General features: G+C 55.6%; 5 protein-coding genes across 5 annotated transcripts; 1 reads left to right on the top strand and 4 right to left on the bottom strand.

The window, feature by feature from the left end:
- Positions 1-314: 314 nt before the first annotated feature.
- Positions 315-2208, bottom strand: CH63R_13202 (uncharacterized protein; the record flags this gene model as incomplete). Its single annotated transcript, XM_018308176.1, is given in 2 exon segments — positions 315-509; positions 523-2208. The coding sequence occupies 2 exon segments, from the start codon at positions 2206-2208 to the stop codon at positions 315-317; spliced, it is 1881 nt and encodes a 626-aa protein (XP_018152593.1).
- Positions 2209-3862: 1654 nt separating this feature from the next.
- On the top strand, positions 3863-7734 carry CH63R_13201 (uncharacterized protein; the record flags this gene model as incomplete). Its single annotated transcript, XM_018308175.1, has 4 exons — positions 3863-3955; positions 4516-4547; positions 4716-7104; positions 7192-7734. 4 exons carry the CDS (start codon positions 3863-3865, stop codon positions 7732-7734), a joined length of 3057 nt encoding a protein of 1018 aa, XP_018152592.1.
- A 2697-nt stretch (positions 7735-10431) lies between these two features.
- CH63R_13200 (KilA-N domain-containing protein) lies at positions 10432-11679 on the bottom strand (the record flags this gene model as incomplete). Its single annotated transcript, XM_018308174.1, has 1 exon — positions 10432-11679. One exon carries the CDS (start codon positions 11677-11679, stop codon positions 10432-10434), a length of 1248 nt encoding a protein of 415 aa, XP_018152591.1.
- Positions 11680-13525: 1846 nt separating this feature from the next.
- CH63R_13199 (Mannan endo-1,4-beta-mannosidase) lies at positions 13526-15233 on the bottom strand (the record flags this gene model as incomplete). The annotated part of the gene is made up of 5 exons (XM_018308173.1): positions 13526-13582; positions 13650-13841; positions 13913-14657; positions 14745-15009; positions 15074-15233. 5 exons carry the CDS (start codon positions 15231-15233, stop codon positions 13526-13528), a joined length of 1419 nt encoding a protein of 472 aa, XP_018152590.1.
- A 1383-nt stretch (positions 15234-16616) lies between these two features.
- CH63R_13198 (Cytochrome p450 monooxygenase) lies at positions 16617-18144 on the bottom strand (the record flags this gene model as incomplete). Its single annotated transcript, XM_018308172.1, has 4 exons — positions 16617-16992; positions 17053-17149; positions 17217-17409; positions 17473-18144. The coding sequence occupies 4 exons, from the start codon at positions 18142-18144 to the stop codon at positions 16617-16619; spliced, it is 1338 nt and encodes a 445-aa protein (XP_018152589.1).
- Between the last annotated feature and the right edge of the window lie 1901 nt (positions 18145-20045).

The raw sequence follows: 20045 nt of genomic DNA, 5'->3' as shown, positions 1-20045 counted from the left end.
GGTGACATCACCCGGGGCTCGTTTCCATAATTCGGTAGGCTGTAGATCTAGAATGGTAGCGACGTTGAGGCCTGGCCGAGGGATAGATCTGAGCTTCTTTTTAGGAAGATATGCTCTCTGCTTTGCACTGGAAGTTGAAGTCCCATAGAGCTGGTCGGACTATTCATATTATCACATCGTGATTCAGCTGGTCGCGTGAGCCAGAGGCGGTGCAAGTCGCACCGTGGCAACAAGAATTCATCACGGGACAGACTCTTCGGATACGCCGCGAATAGGTACTGTCACGGACTAACACGACTTCAACTCATGACGGCTCATTGCGTCACGTACAGCGGATTTTCGGCCTGCAAATGCAACACATACCGCATCGCCGCGCTCAGCCGCCGGCCCTCGCCCATCGGCGCCTCCTCTCCCCCCTCCTCCACCTGCGCGGTCCATCCCCGGGGCTCCGAAAAGACGGAGTCGTATTGCGCGAACGACATATCCTCGGCCTCGCCGCCCGTCGGCGTCTTCAGGGCCCACCTTCATCGGCGTCTCGCCCCGCTCCCGTCTCCGCGGATCCGTCCTGCCGTGCAGCATCTCCAAGACCTCAGCCCAGGACCCTTCGCTTAGGTGCGGCGCCTCGATGCTGAGCCAGGCCAGCCGCTCGCTGCGGACGACGAGGGTCTTGAGGTCGGACGCGCGGAGGCAGGGGTGGTGCAGCGTCAGCCGGCGGAGGCGCGGCCACCCCTCCGGCGCGGACCGGAGGAGCGCGTCGAGGGCCCAGAGGTCCTGGTTCTCGCGCCGCAGCGCCCCGAAGTCGAGGTTCGCGACCTCGAGAGCCGGCGACGCGAGCGCGGCGCTCATGAAGCCGCCGAGGGCCGCGAGCTCCGCGGGTCCGCGCGGCGGCCACGCGGGCGGGTCGAACTCGTCGCGGACGTCGCGCGAGGGCTTCACCTCGAAGTCGACGGAGCGGAGCCCGCGGACGGCGCGCTGGATGTCCTCGCGCTCGGCCTCGGTGCAGGACAGCCCGTCGTACCGCGCCGGCGGCGTCAGCTTCACGTCGAGCCGCGTGAGTGGTACCTCCCGCTTGCCGAGGGCGACCAGGATGTCGCGGAGGACCTCGACGGGGTGGTCGCTCTTGTCGGCGGCCTCCCACGCGGCGGCGGCCTCCCATCGCATCGGTAGCGTCACGAGCTCCAGCAACGCCTCCTCGTCGACGAGGGGGTCGTCCTCGCTGCGCGCGGGGTACTTCTCGTGCCACGGGGGCCGGGCGGCCTCGTCGTCGACGCGGACGGCCCTCACGTTGCGCATGCGCGCCACGGCGTCGGCGACGCGAGAGCCGAGTCGCGCGGCGCGGACGGCCTCGTGGACGTCGCGGCGGCGGGCGAACTCGGTGAAGGCGCGGACGAGAAAGTCGGACCCGGCGCCGTTGCGGATCCACTCCCGCGTGCGGGCGGCGTGTTTGTCGGCATCCGGCTTGGCGAGGCGGCGGGCGCGGTCGTCGCGCTTGGCTTCGCGCGAGAGGCGGCGGAAGGCGGAGCGGACGAAGGAGGCGAGGTCGGCGGCGAGCCGGGGCGGGTGGGAGGCGAGGCTGACGCGGAGGCGGAGGACGCCGGTGCTGATTGTCGGGTGGTGCGAGACGGCGTCGAGCCTGGCGAGGGAGGAGGGGGTTAGGGAGACGTCGAGGGTGCGGATGAGGTGCGGTGCCGCGAGGGAGGCGAGGGCGCGGTTTGTGACACGGAGGTTGCGGATCGCGGCGACGGTCTCTGGGTTGTTGTTGTTGCTGTCGTCGTCGTCCTCGTCGTCATTTTGGTGGTTGGCGCCGCCTTCGCAGTGAGCAACGACGATGGCGAGGATCTCGGGCGGGAGGGAGGTGAGCCTCAAGGGTCTCAGATGCGGGCGCGAGAGGTGGGCGATGAGGTCGCGGAGCCGGGCATGGCGGGCCTCGATGTCCGGGATAAAGGCCGTGAACGGGCCCGGGTCGCTGCTGTCTGACGGAGGATTTCCTCTGTTGGGGTTGCACTGGCGGAGGATCTCGTCGGCCTCGACGGCGGCGCCGTGGAGGGTTGCGAGGTCGGCGGTCCCGGTCTCGAAGACGGAGGCGGCGACGGCGAGGAAGGATGAGATTCGACGTGTCGTCTCGTCGTCTGCCCAGCGGCGGCCGTGGAAGGGCGAGGGTGAGTCGTCCTCGGGGCCTGAACTGTCTAGCTGTGTGTGATCTGACATGGTGACGGTGACGGTGCCGGGTGAGTAGGAGAATGAAGATGGGAGAATGTTTGTGTGCGTGTGTTTGTGTGAGGTGAGACGGCTGAAAGTTGGTCGTATGTGACTAAAGGGGCGCGCTTTGCTACTCCGCGCATGTCGCGTCGAGGGGCAACGAGGGACATCGAGAGGGAAAAGGGGCTAAGACATTGCGGTAGTCGGCGCAGGATCCGGATGCCTGTGAGTGTGGGTACGAGATTCAGGGGGAGGGTTTGTTTATGGACTGTTGGATTACTGGCGATAGACATGGTTCTTCCGGCATTGTGGATGTTATCGAGGCTTCTTGTGTTACCTGATGGGATTCCATCAGTCAGTCCCAGGGCCGGTGGTGTGTGTGGTTGGAGTGACACAGTTACAAAGCCACATACATAGCCTTAGTTGCTGCTCTATGATCGGCAGTCTCCCCAGGTATCATTTAGGATCCGTGGCTCTTTTGTTGTGTGAAATGAACCGCCGCTTGCGTCCGACCGATCGGAATGCAGCCTTTTGACTAAGCGGGCTTATCTGGGCAAAAACCAGACAGACGAGTGGTACCGGAACCTCGGCATTTTGGCGCGGTCTCGAATGGGGACATGGCTCCTTGACTTGTCGTTCCAACTGCCAACTGTGGTGGAGCTGCGATCTCGTTTCTGCAGAGCCATGTCGAGGCATTTGTGGATTGACATCCACAACCTAGGGCGCAGAGCTGTTGAAACTCAATCCCGTGAAAGTTTGGCATGGCTGTCAAGTATCCGGAGGTGATTCAAATAGAGGCCCTTTCCCTTAGTAGTAGTACAAAACGCTCTGGTCCATGGCATGTACGATTGGGTTACAAGACCTCAAGCACGGGGTTGCGTTGGCGCCTCTCCTCCAAGTGAAAGCGGAATAGAAAGCCTTTAACAAAGAGATTTGTGAGTTCAAACATCGATGATTTGATACAAACTCCCGGGTGCCGCCGAAACTTGTTTACTGTGAAGGAGCTAATGTGTCAACGTCTCCGGAGGTAATAAGCTGGCTTAGAGCTCAACCGAGGTAGTGCAGCTGTCCCTTGGTTGACAGTTTCACAGCCATATCTAAATAAAAAGAATGAAGTCTTGTAATAGTGAAGAGGGGTGGAACACAGATCTCGGCGCCAATATTCATTAAGCCCAGGGGTTAAACCGAGATATGCCTACTGCTTGCAGTTCTTTCAAAGTCACAGGTGGTAACACATCGCCATATGCACCTGGGTTACGCAGCAACTCCTCGCAACAGAGGACAGACAGACATAGGCTTGTTAAATCGAGTCTGCAACCGTCGTAGTTGAACTTTTGTTCAGATGACGTCTCTTTGTCAACAATTATCCGGAAAAAGTGGCCGACTTCGAATTCCGAACTCTGGACACAAACAGACCAACTCTTTCTCCTCAAAAGCACCGAATAGAACAATACTCAACAGGCGACTATACCGTCATCCCGGCTCGGAGTTTGAAGTGGTTCTAGCCAATTAATCTTTCAGCATAAAACCCTGAGGATGGCCCTGCCCTCTTCTCACCATTAGCATCGACACCGCTCCTTCATCCTCGCAGGGACCTGGTCGACCGAGTTCAGCCACATATCCATACAGACGGTCCATTATGAATCCTTCGAACCTCTTCAAAATGCTTCTCGTGGCCGCATCGCTGGGTCTCGGCAGCAGCGCGCCGGTCGAACCCGCTACACGAGCCCCCGGCGCTGGTTTCGCGAAGCGCATGGTTTGCTTTTCTGGCTGGAGGCACAACGGGACCTGCGAATGGGCCCATGACGAGGCTGGTGGGAGAAGCAGCAGGGTAGACGAGCTCGCCACCGCGCCTTTTGGCTTCTAAAAGAGGGAGACGAGTAACGCTGGCGATGACCTGGACACGCTCCCAAGAACTACAAAAGTCCCGAGACGGGCTTGGAACCCTCTATGAGGTCGGGGCGAATAACACGGTGTCTGGCCATGGATTAGGGAAAGATTTTTGGGTACGCTTCAACAACCTTAAGGTGCAGAGAGAAGGAGAGCACTACCTCTGTTCATGAACAGAGCGGCACAAGGTACCGATAGAGCACCATTCAGAGCGGGGTGGCAGGCTGTTGGCTTGATAAACGCCTTTCCTGTGAGTGACATGCAACATGGCCGTCGCCATGTAACAGACAGGGCAGGCAGATCAGCATGCGTTTGTATTCAGGTCAGCCATTTGTCAAAACAGACTATCCGGCTATGCGGTGAGGGGGCTATGTCCTGCACCATCAACCATAGCCACCACCAATATGAGCGCACCCTTGATCGCAGTACTACCTCATCCCAACGGCCATGATTCAGCGGTAAGTGGAAGCCGCCTATTCGTTGCTTAGTTGCCCAGAGTCACAGATGATTCGTCGCCACATCATTGAGTCGGTAACACCGTCCCGTCAGGCTCGAGGGGGTGGTTGAGGCATGTTATCTATGCCTTTTCCCCTTTCAGACTCACCATCACGCTGTGTAACACCTAGCCTGCATTGCGTCGGTCAAGGCTCCCGTCTTGGACAAATCTCTACCATTGGCCGCAAGCTGGCCGGTGGTCAGCCGGACCCCCGACCCCAAAACGCAACATTATCTCCTCCAACCGCCCTTCCTGAAGTTGTGAGTAATCGGGAGCTTTTCGTCTTGACTATATCATCACCCATAACACATTTCAAGAAGAAAGAAGCCATGAGTTTCGGGCGCCTTCAGGCTGCGTTGGCCAGCGCCACGAACGAGGTCACCGTTGCGGCCGCCAACATCAACTTCGACTTCACGCTCGTCAAGTACGAAGCCCCCAAGGAGTACCAGCCCCTCGGCGCGCTTCTCTCGTCTACCCGCAAGCAAAACGCCGAGGTCGGGACGTGCCACTGTACGGCGCGCCGGCTCTCGTCCCTGTTCCAGGACGTCTGCCCGGAAACGCCCAACCTGATCAGAGCCTACGGGAAACGCGTGTTGGAGATCTCCACCAGGACGACAAAAAGACAGTCGACCGAGTTCGCCAACTCCATGTTCGAGTCGTACGCCGGCATAGACGCCACGTCCATCTGGGCCGCCGCCACGTCGTCGGACCCGGCCAGGGCCGACAGGGGCGCGTTGCACATCCACCTGCTCGCCAGCATGCTCGCCAAGATGTGGACGGCGCCCGAGGCCGTGTCGATCTGGTTCGAGCTCGTCAAGGAGAGGCAACGGGTGATCAGCGAGCAGCTGGAACGCGGCGATGCGCTGCCGTTCTCGCTCGCGGCGGCGGCGGCGCAGCACCAGATACAGCGTTCCCAGCTTGCCGAGTGGGACGCCAGCGCCAGGGCGTGGCTGCAGACGGCCGACTCGGTCATGGTCAAGGAGCAGGACCAGCTCCGCATCATCCTCGAGAACATCGAGCTCCCCGTCAGCGGGGACCAGAGCAGGGCCTCGATGCTCTATCTGAGCGTGACCGAAGCCTGGTGCAGGGCGTTGACGGTGATGGAAAGGCTCGTCTCCGGCGTCGCCCAGGAAGTCCACGACGGGGCGGCCCTCGTTGGCCTCACGGCCTGGCACATCTATCCCGAGATACACGTGTTTGGATCCACGGCTGTCAAAGTACCGATGCAGGACCCGCTGGTCCAGCCTGGCGGCATATTGACATTAGGGTGCGGGCCGTCGGCAACACCGACGTCACAAGGGATCACCTGGTCGCTGTCGCTCAAACACCTCCGGTACTACGGACGACCGGTAGAGAGCCAGGGCGCCATGAGCAGCCATCCATCTCACATGTCGTTTGACGAGCTGATGCTGGCCATGCTCGGCTGCGTTGTCGACAGGTGGAACCTGTCGTGGGATAAGATGGCTCTCACAGCCAACATACTCTCGCAACTGGTCCGGCTCCAAGAGAGCCAGGAGCATAGGAAAATCATGAATCATCACATGATTCACATCCTGTACGGCCTAAGACTCCTTTCCAGGGCCGCCGACGCTTATATGAATGATACGGACACCTGCGCGCCTTTTGTGAATCTCGGTATCAACCGGCCGCAATTCTTGCCCCCTCAGACTCAAAAGGTCGTCACGAGACCGTTCTTCGGCTTGCTGGATGAGAACAATTTCCTGGACAAGCTCAAGGACGACGAGACCAGAATTGTGTTCCTGAGGCGCCTCGCGTCGCGGTGCCTGTCCGGAGACACAGAGGCAGCCAGCTGCGTGATCCGATATGCCGTCACGCCAACGAAGACCTCGTGGGCGTCCGTTTTTCCAAAGTCTAGAACGGCCAGCAATCACATACCCTCGCGCAGCAATGCCAAGTCTCACCATCGGTGGAACGCGAACCGGACGTTGGACAACGACAAGGAGATTCACCACCGGACGACCAAACGCAACCCCGCACCGTTCTCGTTCGATGCCGGTTTTGTTGCCAGTCGTCAAGACGGCCGAACCATCCGAATGTCTCTGTGGTTCGGCAACGCGAACGGGACGGCCATCTACCAGCCATACGACCCGACGAAACCTGCTGGGCCTCCGGCGATATTGGAGCTGGAAGACCTACTCTGGGCTCTCGAGTTTGACCTCCTGAAGGACATTCAACTCCCGGAAGACGTCGTGTCGTTGACCCTGAATCTCTTGGCACTCGCTCACACAAAGGTGTTGGGAAGGTTTCAGGGACCGACGATCCGGCTCAAGACCTTGTCGAAAGCGCTCATGAAAGCCAAATGGGTCGACGAAGTTGCCTCCCGCTTCTCTGTTCAAACGACGGATGCCTTCTCAAGATTATCCTCGTCATCACAGACTCGCAACACGGCCATCAGTATTCTTTCATACTTCATCTCGGAATGCGACATGCGACCGAGTCAGGTCCCAGAAAACGTTTGTGGCTTTTCTTTTGGGGACTCCATTTATGTCCCAGAGAATGTAAGACAGACCTTCGCTTCTTCTTACATGTGATGGTTTACCAAAAGAAAAGTCCTACCTACAGCGACCGTGCTAATCTATCCCAAGCTGATCCGCGACCCGTTTGAGGCTTCCGACGACCAGGCTATCGTACGGGTGCTGGGAAACATTGGCCTCCCGGGCTTCGTTATGTTCTCTTCCGTCATGGAGCCGATGGTGTCCGAGGTCGGCGAATCGTCGTGGAAGGTCATCAACAGGAACCTGTTCAACGGCCGGCCCGAGAACGCGTTCGGCTCGATGTCGATGCACCTGTCCTTGACCAACTGGGAGGGGTCGATCGAGGAGCCGACGTCGGTCGGGCTCCAAGATGTGCAGCTCATCATGATGGAGTCCGTCGTCTCCATCCGCGAGGCCGGGCGCTGGGTCGGCGATGTCGACGTCGTCAGCGCCCTCCGCAACGAGTGCGTCAATAAGTTCCGCCCGCAGCCTCCCTGCGACCACTCCAAGGACGGGTCCTACGCGACGTACCTCACGTCGATCGAGTCCTGGGACGAGCTGAGGAACTGCAACGCAGGGAACGTGGTGATCAGGGCGCACGGCAACTGGGTGGCGAGGCTCGCCTGCATCGCTTTCCTCTCCCAGGGCATCTAGCGAGGCGACTTTCTCTTCGAAAGCATCATTGTCTGCCCTCCGCAGGTCTGTTGGAAATGTGTCGAGAAGTTTCCGCCTTGCGTGTATGTGTACTAGAAAATGGTACTTATCTGTGCTAAGTCAGTACCTAGGGAGGAACAACGCGGAGCCTACAAACAAAAGAGACCCTATTTTAAACAGGGCCAATTGCAGCTATAGTTAACGTCGGGCACCCACTTTTCGCCCACCCCCCCATTTCGCCCACCCATAAATGAGGCTATCCCCATCATAACCACCAAGTTCAATTAACTATTGACTTCGTCTAGATGCCACCACAATACAGCTTTCAGCTTCACTAGGTAAATCAGACTCGCTGGATTCATCCGTGATACCCTCTTTTTCGCCAGCCTCAATTTGAGCCTTCTGGATGTCCTTGATATTGGCGAACTTGGTGTTTGGGTCGATCTGGACTGTCCTTCTTTTCCTTGCTGCATTATTGGTGACTTGGGCCTGCAGGAGCTCAAGATTATGCTGGGCAGTTGCCAGCTTATAGGACTGCTCGCTGAAGCCTTTTTTCACCTTTATGAAAAGGAGGCGTTGAGTACTAGCATCATTATCCAGCTCTGTGAATAGCTTCAACTGGCCAGCCAGATCCTTCATCTTCCTTGGCGTCGACCATGCCACTGCAGACGATACAGAAGCCCATCCTTCAGCTCCCCTGCCTTCCTTGACTTCCTCCTTGCCTCCAGACTGCCCTTTGCAGGTCTGATGAGATGATGCTGATGGTGTTGGTGTTGATGGGAGCAGCAGACGACTCATAAGGGGCTTTGCCATAGAAACAGGCCATAGTCCAGTCCATTTCCACCCACTTTTAATGTTCTGGATCGTCATCCCTGCCAGGGCAGCCTTATAATAACAGCCTAGGAAGTTCCTCTTGCCTACAACAGTAGAGTCATTCCAATGACTAAGGTATCCAAGCTCCTTCCTATAGGCTGCCTTTAATGGGCCAAAGACTGACTGATCAAGTGGCTGGAGGACATGGGAGGTATGTGGTGGTAAGAACAATAGATGGATGTTGTTTATATAGCAGAGCCACATAAAGTCCGTCGTTGTATGGCTCCCATGCCCATCCAAGACCAGCAGTCTAACCTCCTCCTTGCCCTGAGGGACAGTCTGAGGGATGAAGACCTTCTGCAGCCATTCAACTGCAGTGGCATCTGTTGTCCATCCATTCTCTGTTGCTGTAAACTGCCAGCCTTCATAAGGGCCAAGATCCAAAGGAAACCACTGCTGCTGGACTGTTATACCCTTATATATAATGAGGGGATGCAGTCTGTGGCCCAGGGCAGAGATGCATTCAATAATAGATACCCATGCCCTTGATCCAGGCTGTTTCTTGCGAACAGACTTCGTCTCAGACATGCCCAGCACCAGCCCATTAGATCCTTGCCCCTCAAGGATACCAGTCTCATCCATGTTGTATCTGTTGGCTGGTTTAATGCTGATGATCTCTGGCATGGCGAGATGCTTGAACCAGTCCCTGATGACCTCAGTAGATGCCCCATTAACACGTCTAGAATCGATAGGGCGACTTCTCTGGACCTTGACTGAAGGATTCCTATTCAGAAAGGCTGTTATCCAACCTTTCCCTATAGGCTCTGTATCCCCCATAGCATGGAGGATCCTCTCTGCGAATAGCTTCACTTGCAGATGGGTTGGAGCAACACCAAGGGCATGCTGAATGCGAATCCATTCAGCCAACTTAGCCTCCTGACCTATAGAGAGTCTCTGATGGTCAGCAAAGGCAAGTTGCCTTGGTTGGCAGCCCTTGATGCGACTGCGAAGTGTTGAACGTGGCACACCCCATTCGATTGATGCTTTCCGGAGGGACTGCCCATTGGCGACTGCTTCCAAGGCCTGATTGACCTCATACTCGGTATATGCGCTCATAAGGGCAAGAAAAAGGTATGCTGAAAAAATGAAGCCATTCGGATAAAAACTGTAAATGTTGTGATGGTTAGAAAAAGGAGGAGGTTGGAGGTTAGGTGTGCTGATGAGGGATTTATGGGTGGGCGAAATGGGGGGGTGGGCGAAAAGTGGGTGCCCGACGTTACTTTTAACAACCTATATATTCAAGGTTGTAAAATATATGTGCAGTAATGTTACCTACGAAGAATTTGCAAAATTTATTAAATGTAGTAGCACCTACAAAACTAAGAAGCAGGAAAGCACAATGTCTTAGTGCAGACACTGTCTGTCTAAGTCGTGTACTACGGAACCCTGTTATCGTCAAAATGACAAGCTCTGGGGATTCGCCCTGCAAAGATAGCCAACGCCCTTTCTTCCTCCAATGACTGATAAATCGGGTTTTGTGATGAGCACCATACGCCTAGGAAATAGAAAATGAATTGTGGTTGATCACTCTAAGATCTATTCTACACGAGTGTTCGGGTTGATACCCATGATATCGATCACGTGCCATCCAAAGTGGCCTACGGAGCAGTTCTGCTTCACGACAGGCTTTTACTGCAAAGAGCTGTTCAAGTGTTGAGTGCTAGCAGCTAGGGGAGGTTCTTCGCTAAAATTTACATCTGCAGCAAGATATGCTTTCCCTCTGCACTTCTAGATGCCAGCAGCCTCGACGTTGTAGTATCCGGGGGGCTTCATAGTGCTGGTTTGGCGTAGGCAGTAAACCCCTTTGGAGGGCCATTCCGGGCTTCAGGAGACGGCAACGTTGGCGGGATCCAGTAGGGCGCGGATCCACGGCGCGATGCCGTACTCCTCGGCAAGAGTCAAAGCGTATTCAGGGGGGATCCAAACGCTACCGACCGTCTCCTCGGGGCTGGTGGTGGCAAACGACTTAATGTACTTGCGTTCGGCATCTTCTTCGGAGGCCTCAGCGTAGGGGAAGGTGGCCTTGAACATGCCGGAGGCGGACACGAAGTCGTCGTGGCTCCGGCGTAGGAGGAAGTAGTGGTTGAGGCTGGACTTGAAGATTCCAGAGAAGATACTCTTTGGCATGGGCGCGTGGAGATGGACGTATTCGAAAACGCCACCTTGGCCTTTTGTAAGGTGCGGGAGCAGCTGTATTCGTTTGAGACCGCGGCGCGAGACGAGTTCATCATGTGATGGCACATCTTCGACCATCAAGGGGTTACGCCTGGCGGGCAGGCACCGCTCAGGACCTGTCGCGGAAGGGTTGTCATGCGAAACAAGCTCCGGGTGGGCGGCGGTCGAAGAGTTTGCCGCAGTGTGGTCCTTCTTGCATGGGGAGGAAACCTCGCGGTCCTCGTTCTTCACGGGAGTGGTGCTAGAAGAGGTGGTCAGGGTTGTTGGCACAGTCTTGCAGTGTAAGGCAAGGCCTGTCTTGTGCTCTTTGGCTTGAGCGAGGGTGTAGATAGTCTCAACAACGTCAGACCAGGCGGGTTTCTTGTTGTTGATGTAATGCCTGTATGTATCCGGCAGGCGGACCTTGAAGTAGTTGAGCAAAAGAATCGCCCAGAAGTGGTCAGAGTTCTCACCGCAGACACTAGTGATGCAAGCGCGAAGGTATCGGGCGCGTTTGAGCGCATCGTGAAGAGTCCTGTGGTCGTGAGCGTTGCCCTTGGCAAACTCATCGACAAGCGCACCAACTGCGTTCTCAGACACCTTGGAGATATACTTCTCAAGGGCCTTCATGAGTGTGTATGGGTTGCCATCATCCTGCCAGCCTGCGTTGAGAAGCCCGTCGATGAGGGTGTCGCACGAAAAGATGAGGAGGTTGTACGCGACATCGCGATCCGCTTCCCATGAGGTGTGGGCCGGAGTGCCCTCGGCGGGTTCAGCGACATCTGAATCGACGTACTTCTTGACTTTGTGGGCGCGGAGAGTGGCGCCCATGAGGACGATCCATGAAGACCAGTTAGACTCCCCCTTGAGCTTGGGGATGATGGATGAGACAGTACAGTAGTTGTTGCTGTCAGCCATGGTGATGATGATGAATTGATTTGCTGCTCAACGGACGCTCGGCTGATGTGAGGAAGAGAGATGGGATTTGCTTCTTGCCCTGAGAAGGGCAAAGTAATTGAGGTGAAGTTGTGCGATTCTCGCGTCTTTCAGCAACGTAATCGAGAAGTTGAATGAACCGCGTCGGGTGAGGTCGATGTGATTCTTCGTGAGGAAGGTATTCGCGAATCAAAGAGAAAGAAGTAGGAGATGAATGACCGGTTGACTGAGAAAATTATCAAAGTGATGGTGAAGAAGAGGAGAAAACCTAGCCCAGCAGCACACTGCTAACAACCTACCTTATGTGATGATAAAGGTTGTAAGACGTACATGCAGTAGAGTAGCATTAATAGCCTAAGAAGGAAGACTTTGCAAGAGTCATAATTGTAGTAGCACCTTCAAAAGTAATCAAGTAGGAAGGAACGCAGGATGTTGGCAGGTTCAAGTTGTAGACAAGAAACTAGAAAACAAAACACCAAAAACATACAACACCAGGTATTCGCTGGTCGTCACCGATCCAACTACTAATCCGGCCCTCACTGGCTTATCTATGGGAGAGCGGACGGGATCCCGAGTTCTCCAGTGGGTATGGTCGTATGTGACAGTGATTGCGAAAATGGTGTACTATGAAGGCCAGAAGATGGCGATCTGTTTGTTTCCAGGGAGTTGGTTACCCTTGGGATTTCAAGCTGATATCATGGTGGACTATGACAGACGTGTTTAAGTCGTGTCAATTGCCAGACGGACTTGGTTTTCGGGATTGCTAGCGGAGTCCCAAGGGATGTTGATGCCGTGGTACACGATTATTGAACCGGTGGACAGGCCAAGGAGTGCAAGAGAGGCGGACCGATTTGACAACCGGCCAGGTACCAGCAGTCTCGAACGGACCAACTGGAGTCAGCAGTGGATCGTTTTTATAGCCCCCAAAGCGGCAGCCGATGGCATGTGAACTTTACTGTTTTGACACCGATGCCCTTTGTTCCTCTATGGTAAGACGATACATAAATCCCGTTTCCCTGCCTCACGAGGTGCCATAGACTGAGAACTGGCTATGGGGTGCAGGCGGCAGGTGTCTAAACATTTCCATCAGCAACAGCCATTGTCTATACATTTTACCAAACTCATAATGACTAAATTCAGCTAGACTGGACCGTCTCGTCGAGTCTTCGAAGTACTCCAAAGTAGAACTTCGAACACGAATGAACTGCCAGGACACCTTGACTATCAAAAAACCACGATTGAATTCCAGCGACAAAAGATTACCAGATTTAGGGAGAGACAGGTTCATGAGAGAATGACGGATATTGTTTCAAGCTGAATCTTTCTCAAGCTGAATCTTTCCAATGCCCCCCTCAAGAGCTAATACTACCGAGCCGCCTCTTGTGGTTGAATGCCGTTGAGATATCAACACCAGTCCGAGAGAGAAAAGAGGGGAGACAAGAGAGTCACCATTCGGTCGAAGCCGTAAAGTCAATAAGGTCCTATAGACTGTGGCTCAGATAGGTTTAGGATACAGGAGGGAGAATGAGCGTCGTGGGGGAAGCCCGACGAGAGAAGCGGCACGGAGCGGGTCCAGTCTTCCGGGGCCGAGAAGACCATCCGGTCCGGGGGAGAGGCTCCACTTGCAGCCATTAACACTGTTGATTTCATTTTACCTCCTTCAGCTACAATGATCCATAGTTCAGACTGGAACTACTATTTTCACGTCTCTCAAGACCAAATCGAATCAGTTTAAGAAGCGCTTCGTCGTCCAATTTATATCCGGCATGTCAAAATATTTACAAGGAAGAACCGCATAGACGATAACGCGGTGAAGCCGCCCTCAGATTCAACCTCTCCATCCCTGGATCTCGTCAAGGGTGAGAACGTAGTCGCTTTCGTAAATCTGCTAAACGTTAGTCATCCGGTGCTTTTTTTTTATCATTACGATCCTGTTGAAAAACTCTACGCACCTTCTTCAGGTCCGCGACGCTGTTCCACTCGGCGTTGTTGATGAAGGTGTCGCCCCAGACGCAGAAGTACAGCCAGTGCGCCTCGTACGCCTGGAGGAGGTCCGGGAAGGGGGCGCTGCCGACCTCGGTCGCGGCGATGAGCTTCTTGTCCTGGCCGAGGGCTATGAGGTCGTTATACTGGGTCGTCATGGGCTGCACGCGGAATAATGTCAGTCACATTTTGTCAGTCGCATCATGAGAGAGAGAGAAGAGGAAAGACGCACTCCGTGGCCCTGGGCGTAGACGTCGGCGCTGAGGATGTCCACCGTGTCGTCGCCGGGGTACCAGTCCGCGGCGATGGAGTTCCAGATCCAGACGAGGTTGTTCAGCTGGTGGTGGTTCGTGAGGCGGTCGTACAGCAGGGCCCAGAGCTTCTTGCAGTCGTCGGGCGACTGCGCGCCCCACCAGAACCACTTGCCCTCGGCCTCGTGCAGCGGGCGCCAGAGGACGGGGACGCCGGCGTCCTGCAGCCGCTTGAGCTGGACGGCGATGGCGTCGATGTCGCGGATGATGAGGGTGTAGTTGGCGTTGGTGGTGTCGGCGAGGGCGGTGGCGACGTTGAAGTCGGTGGCGCGCGTGTAGAAGCCGCTCCACCACTTGTTCTCCTCCGTGTCGTAGAGGCCCGTCGGCGCGTTCCAGTGCCAGAGGACCGATACGATGCCGCCGCGCGCGTGGTGGGTAATGGCCTCCTCGACGGCGGTGCCGACGGTGCCGCGCTCGACGCGGCTCGGGGAGTAGTCCATCAGGTCGACGCTGACGAGGGCCGGCAGCTTGCCGACCTGCTCGCCGATCCAGTTGGAGTAGGAGAGCTCCTGCTGGCCGGAGAGGATCTTCTTGCCGTAGATGGAGCGGAGGTAGGCGTAGAGGGCGTTGGCGTCGGCGTTGGCGTTGGCGTTGACGAGCGCCGTGTTGATGTTGTGAGGCCCGCGGGGCACGGTGGGCGTGAGGGTGATGGAGTCGATGAGGTACCTGCGCGAGGGGTGATTAGTCCGAGAGTCGGTGATATGGAATGGAGTGTCCTTGGTATCCTGCTTGTACTCTTGGGATAACACTCACCATCCCCAGTGGGTTACGATATCGATCGTGTTGCTGCCTTCGTTGAGCAGCACCTGGCCGGCGTTGGCGGTGGCCCAGGTATCACCAGCAGCAAGGAGCACCTCGCTGGCGGCACCGCCGTTGAGGATGATATTGGTTCGCTTTTCGCCGTAGATGCCGGCATATCTGACGCTGAGGTCGAAAAGCTTTTGGCCTTGGCCCTGGCAGTCGAGGTTGATGGTGAGCTTGTCGGTGGCGTCCTCAAAGCCGGTCACATAGCCAGTGCCTAGAAGCACAATAGCAGGTTAACTCATGATGCAACACACAAGGATGGGACAGTCCTGGCGTACCCGTGAAGCCGGCCTGGGCCGTGGCAACCGTCGTCCCGGAAAGGACTCCATTCTCAGCCTCGTAGACCTTGGGTCCGGTGCTGCCGATGCAGCTTTGCGAATACACGCCAGCGGCAAACGCGAGGACGGCACGGAGCGAAAGCGCCGTGGATCTCGCCATGGCGAACGGAAGATCAGCGCTGGGATACGGTGAGAAAACAAGAAGAAGGAAGAGACGGGGAAAAGATCGATTGAGATGGAGTATCCATTGTCTCGTCGAAGCATAGGAACGGGTGGACCGGTGGGATATATACACATGTATATATGCTTATAATTAACCACCATGTATCTGTACAACCATCCGTACAACCCTTCCTCTGCCTGTCTTTGGTCCGCAGTTATCCTCCACTCACTTCTCCCTCCCCCCCCTCTCTCTCAATGTGAAGCAACCTCGCCATATGGCCGCAAGGAGGCGACGTCTTTAGATTCCAGGGGTGACGGGGATATAAACTTGCGTCTCCACATCCCCGTCCCTGCTACCCCAAATTGAGCACGTTTTTTCACTGCCGGGAGTCGTGGAGAGTCTCATGGCCCGTGGGTGACTTTACGCCCGGGATGACGAAGGGGGCTTGGCTCTCATGAATCTGAGGACGGAGTGTAACGCTCCGCTTGCGGCAAAAGGGGCAACTCGCCGGCTTAAGGGGGAAACCTCGCAGGGGGAGGCTCCGTCTCGGTAGTGTACTTCTCTTGGCCAACTACCGGGATAGATGGTGGGGAGCATATGGTGTAGTGTATACCGTCTCCGTGATTTGCGGACAAATCCCACATGACGAGATGGCAACACTGGGCGTCAAAGACGCCAGTCGATCACAGCCCGTTTGAGTCTATGTCTTCAACTCTTCCTCGGTCTGATGTTTCTCTTGGGGCAAACTCAACCGTGGGTTCATCCGACCTTTGCAGTTCCGCTTCCATGATGGGGGGAAACTGGGTCAATCACGCAGCCGATGCGATGACCCGCCGTCAAGGGGGTTTACATCAAACATGGTCCGGCCTTGCTCCACGATCCACTTCGGCTTCAATTAGATTCGCGAAAAAAAAATGTGTCTTTCTTCAGCCAAACCCGCGAACGAGGGCATAGTGCCCGCTCCCCTCAGGACCGTCTAGATTATCCCACCAAACAGGTGGCAGCCTCAACAACCAGCAGTTGTTAGCCAACTGCCCGGCTAGCTCAATCGGTAGAGCGTGAGACTCTTAATCTCAAGGTTGTGGGTTCGACCCGTAAGTAGAGGCCTGTCTGTGAACAGCAACTCGGAACTCAATTACTAACAACTCCCAGCCACGTCGGGCTCAATTCCCGTCAGCGATTGACTTTACATACTTTTTTTTTTTGCCCTTTCTGCGAATGCAAGCTTGTAGCGAGGGTGTGTAGGGCATGCCGAAAGTAGGCTAACGAGCAGCATTTGCGAATAAGCACACCGCGTGACTGACGGCAAATCCAACTCTTCTCAAGTTCTCAGCGCAGTCAGGTCACCCACCATAGACATTATTGCCTGAGGACGGACCTTTACTCTGCCCGCCTTCTGATTTCGACCTCGCGACTAGGGTCTGGAAACACAAGCATCTGCTTGAACAGATTCGGCGGCCTCGGGACCGAGCTCTTGCCGTCATCGCCTTTCAACCGGATGTCGTAGTTAAGCAGCAGCTCGATGAAAATGCACTTGATGATGTACACCGCGAAGAATCGCCCGGGGCACGCATGCGGTCCGTGGCCAAAGTTGAAGGCCTCCGACCCGGTGGTCGCCGCCTGGTGCTTCATCTCCCGGCCGGACTGCTCCCGGAGACGAGCGAAGCGGAAGCCGTCGAACTCGGCGGGCGGAGCGTTGCCAGTGCCCTTGTTGTAATCGGGGCTGAACGTCGTCGTGGAGGAAGAGTTGCTGGAGCTACGTTAGATCACACTAAGGCCTGGGGTGCTCTGCTGAGTGTCATGGGTTGTGGCTTACTAGACGCCCCATAGAGGGAATGAGACGGCGGTGCCCGCCGGTAATTTCAGTCCGTCGGAAAAGGTTTGGTCCTTTTGAAGTCTCCTTGCTGTGCCACCTATATCAACCAGTCATCAGCCCTGCTACATGGCAGATTTCCAAACCGTTCAGAGGGATTCACTGACCGAAGTTCAAGGGACTCAGTCGCTGGCTCTCCTTGATGAAACTGTCCAGCTTCTTCAGTTTGCCGAGAGACACCTTGGAGAGGAAGGGTCTTCCCTCCTCGTCGCTCTCCGTGCCGTCCTCGGCCATGACCTGCTCGATTTCTTCCCGGAGTGCCTGGATATACTGAGGGCGACTGAGAAGGTCGTAGAGCGCCTATACACGAACGAGTGAGCAAAGAACTGCAACCTCTTACCTCCCCGGCGGTGGCACACTTACAAACGTCGTCGTCATAGACGTGGTGTGAATGGCAGCGAACGACAGCAACATCTGGTTCGTTCCCATGGTCTCCGAGGTCTTGTTTCGGGCAGACAGGTACTTCATCATCCACGACACGAACGCCCCCGGGGCTCCGGGCTTCGCCGGCTTCTCCTCGAGTGCGCTCTCGTTGCGGAGCACCTCGTCCACCAGCGGCTTCATCCGCTCATTGGCCTTTTGAAGCGCTCGGCGCATGTGCCGTATCTCGGGGAGGAATGGTAGCACCCACGGCCGGATCCACGCGTTCCAGTTCAGGGCCGCCATCCTGCACTTTCCCACGTCCGTCGTGAAGGTGATGGACTCCCGGATCCATCCTTCGTCGCGGCTGAGGGGCAGCCCAACGAAGGCGCGGCCGCTCATCAGCGCCACCATGCGGAGTGCCAGTTGATACGCGTTCAACGCCTTCCACTCCGCCGAGTCCTGGGACATCTGCTTCAAGGCGAAGCGGACCTCCTCTTGGACGGGCCGTAGGATTCCGGACAGGTTCCTTGTCAGGTCGACCCGCACGGACTCGATGATCTCTGGACGAGATTCTCCGAGGTGGGTGTACTTGCCGACAAAGATGTCGTACAGCTCGGCGGCGAAGGAGAGCTCCGATTCCGGGGCGTGGATGACCTCGTTGTAGAGCTTCATCGGGAGAATCACCCGAGGGGGGTCGCAAGGGATGACGAAGGCGGAGTCGGGGTACTGAGCTCGCAACTCTCGGTCAACGGTTGGACTTCTCGACGGTGCCTTTTTCTCTCTCCGGTGCTTCGGGTTTGAGATCTTACCTTTTGATACCCTTCAACCACCGCCTTTGCCATACTTTGGTCGGTAGGCGATCCGACGACCGGCAGGTCATATCTCGGGCTGTACTTCTTGCGCAGTCGGCTTACTGCGAGCAATGTCGCCGCAACAGCGACCGGGAGCCAAATCTGCCACAGCATATTGTCGATTTTCGTGAACTGAAGGTGGTTTGCGCAGTGGAACGAGAGTGCAGACAATGGGAGCGCGCTTGACCTTTATAGACCCCAGCTAACGGTCAGGCGTGCTCCCATGGGAGCACGAAAGCTCAGCCTCAAATAGCGGAGAGATCGGACTTTTAAGAGACGCAATCTGAACCTTGGTCGTCGTACCAAATCAAGTCCCCAACTAACGCACGCAAGCTCAGCTCCAAGTAGCGGAGAAATCGGACTTTCAAGAGTCGCCATTGGAAGCTTATTCGTCGTACAAAGTCCCCGCTCATGGGACAATGATCTGCACGAGACGAATTTAGACTTCCGCGCCCGTAATCTCTCGAGAGACGAGTCTCTGAGTACTGACGTGTACCAATAAGGAAGAGGCTGATTGAGACATTCTTCTCGATTACTCCTTCCGTCATGCAAGATGCCGAAGATGGGAGATACGCAAAGCGCTAGGGACGCTGACTAGGGGTGTTGACGAGCAAGCTTCCCTTTTCAGCTCTTACAACGATCCACGAGTGCCGACGGCATGGGTGACGGCCGTCGTCCTCCATCCAATCATGCCATTGCCTGACACAAGGATAGGATTAAACTCACGTGTCCGGGATGGTCGGAGGGTAAGTCAGACTACCCACTTTTCGGCACCCCCCCCATTTCGGCACCCCAAAAATGAAGCTATTCCCATCATACTCGTCGACTTCAATTAATCATTGACTTCTTCTAGATGCAACAACAATACAGCTTTCAGCTTCACTAGGGTATTCAGAGTCGCTGGATTCGGCTGCATCATCCTCTTTTTCCCCAGCCTTAAGTTGCGCCTGCTGGATGTCTTTGATGTTGGCGAACTTAGTGTTAGGATCCAGCTGGACTGCCCTTCTTTTCCTTACTGCAGTATTGGTGACTTGGGCCTGCAGAAGCTCCAGTTTCTGCTGGGTATTTGCCAGCTCATATGCCTGCTCGCTGAAGCCTTTTTTTACCTTCCTGAATAGAAGGCGTTGAGTAAAGGCATCATTCTCCAGCTCTGTGAATAGCTTCAACTGCCCAGCTAGATCCTTCATCTTCCTTGGCGTCGACCATGCCACTGCAGATGACGCAGATACCCATCCTTCAGCTTCCTTGCCTCCAGACTGCCCTTTGCTGACCTGATCAGATGATCCTGATGCTGCTGGTGTTGATGGGAGCAGTAGGGAGCTCATCAGAGGCTTCGCCATAGAGACAGGCCATAACCCTGTCCATTTCCAACCACTTCTAATGTTCTGCATCGTCATACCTGCAGTACGAGCCTTCTGATAACAGCCTATAAAGTTCCTCTTGCCTACAACAGTTGAATCATTCCACTGACCAAGGTATCCAAGCTCCTTCCTATAGGCTGCCTTGACAGGGCTGAAGACTGACTGATCAAGTGGCTGGAGGACATGGGAGGTATGTGGCGGTAAGAACAATAGATGGATGTTGTTTATATAGCATAACCACATAAAGTCAGTCGTTGTATGACTCCCATGTCCATCCATGATCAGCAGCCTGACCTCCTTGCCCTGAGGAAGAGTCTGAGGGATGAAGACCTTCTGCAGCCATTCAACTGCAGTGGCATCT

This window comes from Colletotrichum higginsianum, chromosome 9 (genome assembly GCF_001672515.1).
Source record: "Colletotrichum higginsianum IMI 349063 chromosome 9, whole genome shotgun sequence".
NCBI lineage: Eukaryota > Fungi > Ascomycota > Sordariomycetes > Glomerellales > Glomerellaceae > Colletotrichum > Colletotrichum higginsianum.
This window is presented reverse-complemented; position numbering and strand designations above follow the sequence as displayed.